Genomic DNA, 14,474 nt, shown 5'->3' with positions numbered 1-14,474 from the left:
TGTGAACTATAAGTGCGATAAGATGGTATCGCACCCCGCGCGCTGTATGCTAAGAATGGTGGCTTGATGCACACGATCTTTTCGTGTGGCCAATGTTGCACGTCACGTGATCGACTGCGTTCTTTGAGAGGAGAGCGCGCGTCTGCACCTCTAGCCCGGTGGTGGCTGCGCATGACTATCCGCACGGCTGAGGGTATGCGTGACATGTTGAATGTGCTCACAGCACGCACAACTCTGAGGAGTAGGGACAGGGATAGTGAAAGAGCGCACATACTTTCCTAAGTATGTGTGTGCTCTGAAGGCATTCAGTATCAATATCCAAGGTTACCAACTCGCCCAATCTCAACCTCTACACGCATAGGCGTCCCACGTGCCGTCCACTAGAAGTAACGTCCGGTGGTTTCAAAGTACAATAAAGAGCTCAAATGGCAGTTGGCGTCATGCGGGCAGCGTTCCCGCATGCTTTAGTGTTGGAGGTCGCGCAATATCAAGTTTTGGGTGACGCCTTGAGGCAAGAGGCAGCATTAAGCATTCGCTCCCCTCTGCCGACGCTCTTCACGAGGTCAGCGCTATGACAGCGTGTGTTTGTGGTCATCGACAAAGATCTGTTCATGTTTGCCGGTAGGCGCATGACACGATGCGTGTTCAATTTAGTTAGCAAGGAAATGTTTACTCTGAAAGGTGGATGTATTGAAACTCGCTGGGAGCAGCTCATTAATGACCTCAGACAAGAAGACATGGCCTCGGTCGCTGAGCAGTTCTCGCGGTATGCTGTTCCGTAAGATGAAATGACGTAAAATGAATGCGGCAAAAAAGGAAGTGCAGCAGTTTCGGTTTATTTTATCAGATGGTCTTCTGCGACAATTATCCGACGATTTGCAGTAGCCGTACATAGAAAAGGCCCATGAAGGTCGATGCCAACTCGGTCAAAAAGACGTGCAGGATACGGTAAAAGTTGTAGTGGGATTGGCGTATGAAAAGATGTATTGCGAATACGAATGTATTTGCGGACGTAGGCGTAGATGCCATGCCAGTAGTACCCCTGGCAGAGACGTTTGTACGCTTTCAGGACGCCAGCATGAGCGCGTGCGTCGGCGTGGAAACAGGCGCGTACGTCGGAACACAAATGACGAGGGATCGCTGGCAGCCATTTGCGACCGTGTGGCTGAGAGCTTCTGCCGTACAAGAGGGTGTCCCGTGGTACGAAATGGGTGGCTTCGCTACGAAGGGCTCGAGGGTATGTAGCCGTTGCAGAATTGGTGAGAACGTCAATGAGAGACACAATCCATGGATATTTTCACTGTTCAGAAGGCACGTCAGTGACAGCAGGCGTAGCGACGGGGCCCTCCCTGGATGAGCGTGGCGTTTCGTCGAATCGCATGTCGATCGGAAGCGCGCATCTGCGTGAGAATGAGGACGCCGGGTGATAGATGAGGCAATAGATGACGCAACATGCGGCTTCGGAGTTCCAGTTTTCAAGGTTACCCAGCACCTCCACCAAATGAAAGGGGTATTTGTTTATTTATTTATTTATTTATTTATTTAAATACTCTCAATGTCATTGCGGTGTTACAAAGAGGAGTGGTGTTACAAGTTCGAAATGACAGTCTCGAATGATGCAAACTCGTCCAGGGGATCGAAAGAGGCTTGGTAAGAAGCGTTCTATGGCGCTTGGCATCAACACGAGAGCTCGGGTCCGGTGCCGAGGTGATGGCAGCGCCTGTAGCGCTGCGGGCAGATTCTGTACTTCAAATGTAATATATACGGCCGAAAAACGTACGACGATTTCGTCGTGTGTTTTCGTAACACACTGCTATCGCTATCCGTGCGCCTCCTTGGCGAAACTGCGACTTCTTATTCCTGGCGACTTTAAAGCGAGACGCATCTCTTGCCCGTTTTCGTAGTCGGGATTTTTACGATATGGGGGGCACGTGCTCTCGCGCTGGTTGGTTGCGCAGCGCTCGCGTCGCTGAACACCGACCAGCTCTATCAGATGCTATTGCTGTCACGCGAGTGCTCTGTGGAGTCAGAAGGTTTAGATGTTCTGGTCCATGGTGGCACTGTATCACGTTTTTCCGCCGCCTGTACTGACAGTTCCAGGGTACGCTCGTCATTGAAGTCAGCAGCACGTATCTTGTGGAGAAGTCACGACTCGTACTGCCAGCTCACCACTGCTCCGCTTAGACCGATTCTCGCACTGCGCGAGACCTACAGGATAATAAAGAGGATGGTCGGAAACAAATATGGTCTTAGTGGAGTAAATATTCAAAGAAGAAAGCCCAGGAGCGTAGGCGTTGCTATACCATAGTTGTTGTGCTGTCGTCATATCGCTATCCTCGTGTCGCGGTCGTTGTCACGCTTTCAGGATTCCGTTGTCACTCACGCAGTCTTGGTGCGTCATCCTGCTGTCCTTCTAGCACCGTCATTTCGATTGTCATCACTCCATCGACGTCCCGCCGTAATAGTCATCACACTTTCTACGGAGACATGCCAATGATAATTGTGCCGTCATCATCAAACACCGTTGTCGGTGTGACCAGCATGTATACTTCGAAAGTGCTGTCAGTGCGTCAATGCAATTCCTGTGGTCTGCATAAATATCTTCGATGGCTTCTGCAACACTTCTTAGCTCTTTTGCCCGTTCTCGTGGTCGGGCTTCCTCCCCTGAGGGCACGTGCCATTGTGAAACCGAGTTCTGAGACACGTGCGTCGGGCCCAGTGGGTGCCGAGCATGGTCTGTCTATTTTCTGAGCTCATAAGTTCAATGTTTCCCGAAAGGATCCTGCAGGCCGCATATCAAGCTTGGCAAAGGCATTTCGGTTCGTGTCATTTGGTTGAGATTCGGTTTATATAAACGCTATAACAGATCGGGCTTGTGTACACAGCAAGCTGCTGGTTCCATTACGCCCACCTGCATGCCTGCCTGTTAAGCTCAGTAAAGAGTAGCAGACCGCGCGTTTGTCTGGTTCACCTCTCTGCGTTTCTTCTGCTTGCTTGCTCTCTCTTGCATTTAGGCATGAGGCTTCTAAAGGTGCATGGTGACGCGGCAGCCTCATATAACGGGATCTACGCAAGGCGACCAAAACCCCACAAATAGCAGTACGAAAGGCGAGATAGAAAACGTCTAACACGCCGCACTGCTTCGTACTTTTTTTTGCTGCCATGACGCCGTTTCACTCGTAATCGTCCTCGGATAAGGCTAATTACTCAGAGTTATTTCGGGTGCGACAATTTTGTGTGAGACCCATTGAGTGCTCCTAATGCATATTTTTTTTTCCAAGCTGACCCATACGAACTGCGTTCTCCACTTGCAGTGGCCTTCCGTATTGCTGGAAGTATCCTGCTGGCCCTGTCTGCGAAGCGTCTTTCGCGGTCCCTGCACAACGACATGCTGGGTCACGTGCTGCAGAGTCCAGTATCCTTCTTCGACGAATCACCCCGGGGCCGCATCGTGAACCGCTTCTCGGCCGACATCGACCATGCTGACTCACGCGCTTTCATCAGCGGCAAGCAAAGCGTCCAGAACACGATCCTCACCTTCGCCAAGATCGCCATTGTCGGCACTCAGGCGCCCGTCGTGCTCGGCATCACACTTGTTCTCGCCGTGCTGGTCTGCTACGGATTGGTGAGCTCGCCTTCCGCTTCTCAGGACATTGTTGAGCCCTTTCAGACACAGTTTGAGGAGCTTCAACACAACGTCATAACTTGACATCAATTTCAAGGCTTCGCCCTTACGGGAGAAACTGCCTAATTTTTAATCGCCCCACGCATCTGCTTTCTAATCTTACCGCACCCCACTTTTCAAATGCCTAATGAGCCATCCAAATTCCACCGCACTACAGCTTGGATGCTTTTCCATTCTCCATGCCCATTTTGCAGCAATAATAGGTTCGCATTATCACTTCATACGTAAAATAACGAGCCCTGTGGTGTTCAGTAAATATATCTACACGACAGAAATGTCTGCAAGCGGAAAGAGTAATGGAAAACAAGATTTTTCTTGGTTTTCGAAGACAAAGCGTTCTGAGGTCGCTTCATGTGCGATTGGCGTATCTGGGTTCTGGGTATTTTGCAGGCATTGTCAGAAAAAAAATACGGTCGGTTAGGTGACTTGCAGATGTCGTATGAACGTGAGAATGGTATGAAATGATAGCTCTCGAACATGTAGCAATAATCAGGAACTAAAGATGTAATAAAAGTAAGAAAAACTAGCCGTAAACGGAGTAAAATGTGAGCGCCTGTGTTGCTGTCGCCGTCTGCCATGCCACCGCCAAGTGTCATCGAACTTAACGGCCGCGCCCTCCGGCATATTTTGGGAAGTTCCCGACTTCGGGACTAGATAGACCTGAGCCACGCGAGTGCGTTCATAGGAGCCTTGGGCGTGTGTGTGCCTGTGAGAGTGCTTGCGTGCTGTCGCCATTGTGCGCGTGCAGATGCGAAAGTGGTGCGCCAGCCTTGACGCAGCCTTTGCGTGGCGCTGTGAGCGCTTGAGGGGTTCGTAACTGCAACACGCCGCTGCGTCGCAAGGCAGCAGTCGACGCTGCGGAAAGGAAATGCAAGCGCGCCAAAGCGGCGCTCCCTTGACGCACTTGTGAGAGCGCCGACACGCATGAAGCTGGTGTCCCAAAGAACTCGCCAAGAAAAACGGACGAAGCTCGAGAGGCCCGTCGTCCTGCCTAATGTATGAATCCTTAAAAAATTAAAATATGGGGTCTTCGTGCCAAAATCAATTTCTAGTTATGAGGACTCCGGAAATTTCGTCCACCTGGGGTTCTTTAACGTGCACCTAAATCTAAGTCCCACGGCGGTTTTCGCATTTCGCCCCCATCAAAATGCGGCCGCCGTGGCCGGGATTCGATTCCGCGACCTCGTGCTCAGCAGCCCAACACCATAGCCACTGAGCAACCACGGCGGGTGCATGAATCGTGAAAGAGTCTGAAGGCGAGCTCGTTGGTATGCATGCATGGTATGAAAACAGTGCTATGAACACCGACATAAGAAAGAACAAAGGACGAGCACTGGTCCTGTGTTCTCCGTTCTGTCCATGTTTTTAGCGATGTTTTTCTACCATGAATGCATGAATGGTATCGTCGCCTCATAATCAGCATATCATTGTTGATTCATTTCAACCACCAATGTACGTCAACCTTATCTTCTTCAGCGTCGACACTTGAACGACCCTTTCTTTCTTTCTTTCTTTCTTTCTTCCTTTCTTTCTTTCTTTCTTTCTTTCTTTCTTTCTTTCTTTCTCTCTTTCTTTCTTTCTTCCTTTCTTTCTTTCCTTCTTTCTTTCTTTCCTTCTTTCCTTCTTTCTTTCTTTCCTTCTTTCTTTTCTGTAAGGCAAAGCTGTGTTTTTCACTCCTCCCACCCCTTGCCTGTATTGCTGTCTGGACAAGCACACCGGACCGATCTCGGAGGCAACATAAATGTTGGGCCAACCCCGTCCGAAGGTACTGACGTGGTGCGCCAATGCTATACCGCCAATACTTGCCCTCTGAAGGAACAAATTATGTATGCAAGAAGGAGTCAATGAAGTGTTTTCAGCTGACGAATCCCTACCAGTGCATGCAGTGAGCAAGTGCACACCCTTCGAGGTCTGCTTTCTTTATCCATAGAGCCTTCGCTGAAGCGGGAATTTCGATATCTCTTTAATTTCTGCACCGAAAGCCAGTGCTGGTGGTAGTGCAGGATCACAGCGGCCATACTCCTTATGATATTAAACAATAGAGCTGATAAATGGCGTCACCAATAACAAATATCGTCGGGTGCATTACAAAGGTATTTTATCTCGTAAAAGACGTGAAACATCCTAAAAGGAACGAGAAAAAAAGGCCGCCTCTTGCCTGTCCCGTCGCTTTTTAGCATTCCTTAGCGCCTTTTCAACTTAACACGTATGAATTGACTGTACCGGAAACAATCGAGAAGCTCCTATTTGTCAATTATTCTCCAACGGTTTCCACACGATCTTGAAAGTGAAGTTTTCTAGTTGAACCTTTAAAGAACTTGTACACCATGACTACTGCTGCTGTCTCGCAGAACAGCCCGCACACAAGACGGCACTCACATGACGAATCGGCTTATCGGTTATACTTCAACAGGTGTGCCAATGGGCGCCTCTGTTTTCTGCGTTATTACGCAATTAAACAGCATACGGCAAGTAAATATTCTTGGGCCAACAAATATACGCGTTGGAATTATTTCTTAAACAGAAGCTTTAATTCCTAGCCTTATTTCCCGGGGCTTTTGCGCGTTTCTTCGTCAAGTAAGCGGTAAAGTTGGACGCTGGTGGAGATGGTGCTGTAGTAATCTGGGCAGACCCCGGCGATCACGTAGTAAGGAGTGCGGGCTAACCCGTGGACACTGCATAATACGCGGGGGTTTGGATAACGGGGAGGGGAGTTTCCGCATCTCGCGGAGTCTCCGGATAGGCGCACGTAACGGCTATATGCTGCAAAACTCGTTGCAGATGAGGGACGCAGTTTTACAGCGTTCAAATTACGCGCTCCACGAATTCTTCGCTTCTTCGTTGATCAAAACGTGCGCCTCGGATTTGATTGATATATTTCTTCTTCTTCCTCTTCTTCTTTACTCGCACGGATATACGCGCAGTGGGCCGCACTGAGGGCGTCGCACCACTGCCGCTACTACGAGAGCCTGGCCATGTCCCGCTTGCTGCAGCACGCGACCGAAACTGTGGACGCGCTGAGCAGCGTGCGAACGTACGGCGTGGCGGACAGGTTTGCGAGCCACTTCTACCGCCTGACGGACGAGATGGTGCGGGGCCTAGTTTGCTTCGGATACACTTACTGCTTTGTACGCACGCTGACGGCCGTGGCTGGATTCGTGGTCATCATGTGCACCCTGCTGACCACCGTCGTCTTCGCCGGCCCCGGCGGACCCGACCCAGCCAGTCTGGGCCTGGCGCTGAGCTCTGCGTGCTCGGTGGGTAAGCGTTGCGGTGTCCCCGACTCAGATCAGGGAATTTATAAGAACGAAAGGCGAAAATTCGGCTCGAGGTAGTATGGTCTGACCTGCTACTCTGCACAAGGACAAACACGAAAGGGAACAAGAAAGAATGATAAAAGATGGTGATGAAGACAGGGGAAATTCGTGCGTATACAGTGTTTTTCAGCTAACTTTAGCCAGAGTTTCAAAATATGCGACTGCCACGTAGCTGGACAGAACCACAGTAATGTTGTGTGCCATCGCTTGGAGATGCACAGATAACTTTTTTTTTCATTCTACCTAGCCACATAATTTGAACTCATTAATTAATCAACTTCTCAAACATTATTATTACGTGAAAACTGTCAATGAGAACATTGTAGAGCAACATGAAAAACTCCCGATACAGTATCCTGTTGGTTAATACGTGCTGCATAAAAGTGTCTTTCAAGCGTGAAAGAAGTCCGCGAATACACGCAAAGTACCTCGAGGTGCCAGTCGTGCGGCAATAACCACGTCACAACATAACACAGTAGTTTCCTTAAACTCTCGAGCGTAGTCCTCTCCTCCTGAAATAGTTCATAACAGCCCTCGCAGCTGTTGCTGTTACTTCATGGTCACCAGTGACGTAGCCAGAAATTCCGTTCAAGGGGGGGGGGGAGGCAGGAGGGGAGGCGGAGGGTTACATAGCTTGTGAAGTACTGAGTTACGTACGGTGGGAAAATTTCACTGCAGATGAACTGCTTTTCGACGATAAGGTCGCCGCGCCGCATGTGGGATTAGCTGACTGAGCTATGTCGAATGCTCGGTTGCCATACTCGGAAGTTCAAATTCCGCTATAAGAGGTTCTTTTTTTTACGATGGTGAGCTTGAAGTTCACCTCCTCCAGTGCACAACATCTGCAGGCTTTGAGTGACGCCTCACACCGGTAAAATATGCGGACAGTGAGTGTGGCTACACTAATCCAGGTACGACCAAATTAGGAAGGCCCACTAAGCTTCAACAAATACACTCCCTTACCAGAACAGGAATTGGCCTGCGTGTGAAGTATTCGGCCACCCCCTCCTTCACGATTCTTACAAGTATCCCATGGCCCTCGTCCCCAGCATCCGCGGAGCACCTGACCAAGGCAGCGGTCAGACCTGTAACGCAGCAGAGGGTGTAAGAAGCTCTGGACCCGGACAGGCCGCCAATGGAAACTGACCCTGGCAACCTTTAACAGCCAAACTCTGTCGGGTGAGGCTAGCTTAGCAGGACGCTTTGAGGAATTATCAGATATTGTTGGGAATATCATTGGCCTTAGCGTGATTAGAAGAACTGATGAGGCTTCTACAGTGCTGACTAACGGCCATGTCCTCTCCTATAGAGGTCTCCCAGATAAGAAGCAATACGGGGTAGGATTCCTAATCGATAAGGACACAGCGGGCAACATTGACGAATTCTACAGCACTAATCAGAGGGTATCAGTAGTCGTGATGAAACTTAATAAGAGGTATAGATTAAAGGTAGTACAAGCCTACGCCCAAACATCCAGTCACGATGATGATAAAGTAAATCAGTTTTATGAAGATGTTGGATTAGCGATGAGCAAAGTGCCAACTCAGTATACTGTACTAATGGGCGACTTCAATGCAAAAGTGGGGAAAAAGCAATTGGCAACTACGCCGTCGATTCTAGGAACACTAGAGGAGAAATGCCGGTAGAATTCGCAGAAAGGAATAAGCTGAGAATATTGAACACCTTTTTCAGGAAACGTGGCAAGAGAAAGTGGACCTGAAAAAGCCCTAATGGCGAAACAAAAACTTTGGATGGCGCTTAAGCTTCGCCTTTAAGGGCGGAATGCGACAGCGTTCAAAGACCATTTGCTGCTTTTAATGTTTCCCGGCCACTGCGGGTTATGTAACCGTAATGGTTATTGGGAAACGCTGGCTGCGAACGCTATGCACGAAGGCGAGCTTCCTGGTAGAGACGCGGCCTCTTGCGTGGATCGATCTCATGTTATTTTTTCGCACTTTTAATATTTCAGTCTGAGAAGAGCTAACATAAAGTACATGCACTGTCGATGTTTTTTCCCCATTATGTTTGTTTGTGGGCTGCCTTTCTCGAAATTCCTAGGAATAACTTCGTAAAGAATGAAAGACAAGGTATGAGCAACTTTGGTGGTATAAAATTGGTTGGGTATGCGTGGTTCGGTATTTGCTTCAATATGAATTGGCTTCCGGAATTTTTCGCTCAGGGCCAACGCCGCCGACACCGGCTTTTCTGCGATACGAGCTCCTTAAGGCTTTCGCGTTACAATGAAATTTATTTCATACTTTTTGCCGATCCGAGCATAGTGCAGGATGTAGAAGCTATAGGTAGAGTGAAGTGCAGTGATCATGGGTTAGTGAGGGCTAGGATTCACCTAAATTTGCCGAGAGAAAGAGTAAAATTGGTCAACAAGAAACAGGTCAACCTAGAGACAGTAAGGGTAAAAGCAGACACATTCAGGCTAGTACTTGCAAACAAATGTGCAGCCTTAGAACAGAGAGGTGAAGATGACATAAAGGTAATGAATGAAACCTTAATTAGGCTGACTTGAAAGACAGCAATTGAAGTGAGAGGCAAGGCACCAAGGCAACCAGTAGGCAAGCTCTCCGAAGTAGCAAAGCACCTGATAAAGAAGCAAAAAAGAATGAAATTGTCCAACACAAGAGGCTAGATAGAATTCGCGGAACTGTCAAAACTGATCAACAAGGCGAAAATAAGTGATTTTCGAAATTATAGCGTGAGAGAGACTGAAGTCGTAAAATCGGACGCAGCCTGAAATCAGTGAGAAGAAAACTTGGCATAGGACAAAGCAAGATGTATGCACTGAAAGGGAAGCAGGGTAATATCGTCAGCAAACTCGAAGGTATAGTAAAGCAGCAACAGAATTCTATACTGACCTGTAGAATACCCAGAGGACTCAGGATAACTACATTCGAAACTGTAATGAACAGAATACAGAAACCCCTCCTATAACTAGCAATGAGGTCAGAAGGGCCTTGAAAGACATGAAACGGGGAGGAACGGCAGGAGAAGATTAAATAACAGTTGATTTAATCAAAGATTGAGGAGTCGTAATGCTTGAAAAACTGGCGGCTCTCTATACGAAGTGTCTATCGACTGCAAGGGTCCCATAAAACAGGAAGAATGCAAACGTTATACTAACTCACAAAAAGGGAGACGTTAAAAAATAGAAAATTTATATGCCCATTAGGCTTACTCCCAGTACTACATAAAATATTCACCAAGATAATATTCTTCAATAGAATAAGGGCAACGCTAGACTTTAGTCAACCGAGGGAACAGACAGGTTTCAGGAAGGGATACTCTACAGTGGATTACAACCATGTCATCAATAAGGTAATCGAGAAATGCGCAGAGTACAATCTGCCTCTTTATATGGCTTTCGTAGATTACAAAGAGGCATTTGATTCAGTATAGATACCAACAGTCATAGAGGCATTAGGTAATCAAGGAGTACAGATCGCTTACGTAAATATCTCGGAAAATATCTGCAGAGATTCCACAGCTACCCTAACTCTACACAATAAAAGTAGGCAGATAAATAAAAAAAAGGCGGGGCACCATCTCACCACTGATGTTCACTTTGTTTTTGGTAGAAGCAGTCAAGCTTTCAAACTGGGAAGGCATAGGAGTAAGGATCGACGGCGAATACCTCAGCAACCTTCGGTTAGCCGATGACATTGTTCTATTCAGCAACAGTGCAGACGAGTTACAACAAATGATTGATCTTTACAGAGAGAGTGCAAGAGTGGGGTTGAAGATTAATATGCAGATGACAAAGATAATGATGAATAACCCGGCCAGGGAACAAGAGTTCAGGATCGCCAGTCAGCATCTAGAGTCTGCGAAGGAGTACGTTTACCCAGATCAATTCATCACACGGAACCCTGATCACGAGAAGGAAATTCATAGAGGAATAAAAATGGGTTCGATCGCGTACGACAAACATTGTCAGCCACTAACTGGAAGCTTACCATTATCATTGAAAAGGAAGATGTACAGTCAGTGTATTTTACCGGTGCTGACAACTGGGGCAGAGACTTAAAGACTGACAAAGAAGCTTGAGAACAAGTTAAGGACCGCGCAAAGAGCGATGGAACGAAGAATGCTAGGCATAAGATTAAGAGACAGAAAGAAAGCGGTTTGGATCAGAGACCAAACGGGTATATCTGACATTCTTATTGACATTAAAAGAAAAAAATGGTGCTGGGCAGGTCATGTAATGCGCAGGTTAGAAACCGTTGGAGCATTAGGGTTACAGAATGAATGCCGAGAGAAGGGAAGCGTAGTAGAGGACGGCAGAAGACTAGGTGGCGTGATGAAATTTGGAAGTTCGCGGGTGCTAGTTGGAATCGGTTGGAGCAGGACAGGGGTAATTGGAGATCGCAGGAAGAGGCCTTCGTCCTGCAGTGGACATGAAACAGGTGGATGATGATGATGATGATCGTGAGTCATTGCACCGAAATTAGATCCGCAACACACAGCACATATAAAAACCAGGAGTTCTGCTAAACAGATGAGGGCGAGTCAAATGAAAGTGAGCCAATGCGAATATATGACGGGTTACTATATTTAAAAACTAGCCTCGATGAGGATTTAGACATTTCTCCCACTGACTAACGAGTCCCATGATTCTCGTCTCAGAAAACTCCTTGGGTTGCTGCTTGAAAAAGCCTTTAACTGACTTTTTCACGTCATCGTCCGACACGAATCTGGTTCTCTTGAGCAGTTTCTTTTTTTTTTTTTTTGAAATGCTCCAAAATGTGGAAGTCGCAAGGCGAAAGGTCTGGGCTGTACAGCCGCTGTTGCAGCGTTTCGCACTTTAAGTATCCCAGTTATGTGTTAACCACATCAACGACGTGGACATGGGCATTGTCGTGGAGGAAGATGACCCAATTCGTCTATTTTTCACGTCGTTTGTTCTTGATTGCGACACGCAACCAATCCGGCGTTGCCCAATATCCCAAACGATTGAGAGTCTCTCCAGGTTTAACAAATTCGATCAGTAATGACTCAGACGATCTAAAAAAAAGTCAGCACCTTTCCGGCCGAAATGACGGCCTTTACATTCTTTGGGGGTGGTGAATTGGAATGTTTCCACTGTAAGCTTTGCCGTCGTGTTTCAGGCTCGTAGTAGTGGCACCATGATTCGTGCCCGGTTGCAGTTGCAGACAACAAGTCGTCACCCTCATTGTTATACCGGAAGGCAGCGCCGAACCTCTCCATCTTCTGGCGGTGCTTCCTAATTTTGAGCAACCATAGTGCACACAAGAGCCGGTAACCAATATGTTCATAAATTGTAGTTGGAACCGAACCATGACTGATGTTCACACGCCCTGCCAGTTCATCGACGTTTATCCTCCGTTCTTGTCTAGTCAGCTCATCAGCCTTTGTAATTGTGTTGCAGCGATTGCACGGCGGCTTTGGCCCGGTCTTCGATCGTCTTTGCAACTTTCACGTCCTTCTTTGAACCGCTTGCTCCAACGCTTCACAGTTGCCAATGAAATACAATGTTCAACGTACACGGCAGCCATACGGCAACTAATTTCTTTTTGGGAAACACTTTAAGCTGTCAAAAACTTTACAACAGCACACTGTTCAACTTTTGCAGTGTCCATTATGCCACGCAACCATGTTCAACCGAGTGTATGGGAGCATTAAAGAACTTTTATTCTCACATCTGCGTGTCACTTTTGTAAATGAGAGATGTCTCTGTGCTACGCGCATGTCTCGCAGATAATGAAAAGAGCCATTATTGCGTGGGTTGGGTTGGCTCATTCTCATTTGACTCGCCCTCGTACCCTACAAATGCGTAAATACAATGGAATATACAAGCCAATTTATAGCTTGATAAAGGGCAAAAAGTGTCACTGGAGACAAAGTTCACTTGACGTATACACAAAACCTCGCAACAAGATATTTAAATATACATATGTCTGCAATAAATCTACGTATCTAATAAAAAGTATTTCTATATAATGCGCCAAACAAGGCAAATAAACATCTTGCCCAACCACAAATTCACAGATCACCCCCCCACCCCTCCTTCCACTCCCGCTGATGTAACGTGCGCGACAGGAGGCGTCGCGCTTCCTCCGCGCTTTTCTCTGTGCACACAAGACTACGCTTTCACTCGCACATACAGCATTCGGCACGCGGAGACGATTTTGTCGCCCGTGGACTTTATACGGAACATGACGGCGACGGCAGGAATGCGCCTGGAATGTCCATATAATTGCTATCGCAATAATGTTATAAGAGTATCCGGCAACTGAAGCGTCCCGTTACCCATTACTTTCTGCAAAAGAAGAAGTAACAAAATTGAACTTTCACCATGCGACAATTTCTTCTCCGCAATAACGTCTTCTTTTTTCTTTTGCGGGGCAGGGCCACGGAAATGAAATCAAGCAAAGGAAATCATGTTGGCCACAACCGAATGCCAACTTGGGGCACCTAGTGGGGCTACCGAAGGAATATCGAAGAAAACGTGAGACGCTTGGTCCACAGGGAACCATACGCATGCTGCTTACTACGTACACCGGCGAGACAAAATTATCCGCAGAGGTTGCGCTCAAGCGAACGCGTTGCAATCCTTCAAGTCTCCACAGTGATGGCGGCGAGTTACTATGCATTGTTTCTTTTTCTCGTCTGCTAGCCAGAAAGCGTCCAAAACTTTGCCAGGGGAAAATCCACTCGGCCAGAGAAAAACGAATGCGCATCGAAGTGCGCGGCGTGGTGGTCGGGGTAACACGAGAAAAACGCATGCGCTCTGGCTGGCTCTGGCAGCCCGCGGGTCGCGAGAACAAGACAGAAAAAAGAAAAATTGAAGAGGGTTAATGTGCCCTCGCGAATAAAAATCAAAGCAGAAAAATAAATAAAAAACAAGTTACCTTTGCTGGCTTTAGTGTCTAGGCATGGATGCTTTGGCGAAGGTGAAAAAAAAGTGTTGATGTTACTTTCTGTTCCATGTGATGGCACAAATGAACCACCACAACGCTTCGTCTCATCAGACCTCGCGGCGTGCTTTCGTCAACTTGTCTGATAGTGTGTTGATTTGGTTTGTGTCGTTGTGTGGTCCGATGTACGAGTTTAGAAAAGTCAATGCATCTTTGACGTCAAATGTTTAAAACAACATGAAACAGTTCGTGTTCGTCCTCGAACACGAACTGTTACTGTTGAATAATTTTTTTCTCGAGCTAGCAACGACTGGAACGACCTACCCTTCAATGTCGCTGCCATCATATGTCATTCACAATTTCTCAAAACTGTTCAAACTTGTATTTCAATGTAACACCTGCCCTTTCTTGTGTCCACAGGTCAACCACCCCTTATGTAATACCCCGAATGGGGTCTTTAAGGTAATAAACTGAAATGAAATGAAATGAAATGAAATACACAAGGTTCGGGAATGGGAAATCTAAAGCACGACTTTGGCAATATCAATGCGCCTTTTGCATCAAAAGTTTATGGGAACTTTA

General features: G+C 47.3%; 1 protein-coding gene across 1 annotated transcript in view; it reads left to right on the top strand.

Moving 5' to 3' along the window:
• Window positions 1–14,474, top strand: part of LOC126529603 (ATP-binding cassette sub-family C member 3-like) — a 68,535-nt gene that overhangs the window by 12,970 nt on the left and 41,091 nt on the right. The window contains exons 4-5 of the mRNA XM_055070041.2: window positions 3,315–3,625; window positions 6,610–6,942. Coding sequence (XP_054926016.2) covers window positions 3,315–3,625; window positions 6,610–6,942 — 644 coding nt within the window. The remainder of the gene's footprint in view (window positions 1–3,314; window positions 3,626–6,609; window positions 6,943–14,474) is intronic.

Source organism: Dermacentor andersoni, chromosome 9, assembly GCF_023375885.2.
Source record: "Dermacentor andersoni chromosome 9, qqDerAnde1_hic_scaffold, whole genome shotgun sequence".
Taxonomy (NCBI): domain Eukaryota; kingdom Metazoa; phylum Arthropoda; class Arachnida; order Ixodida; family Ixodidae; genus Dermacentor; species Dermacentor andersoni.
Note: the sequence above shows the minus strand (reverse complement) of the source record. Positions and strands in the feature narration are given on the sequence as shown.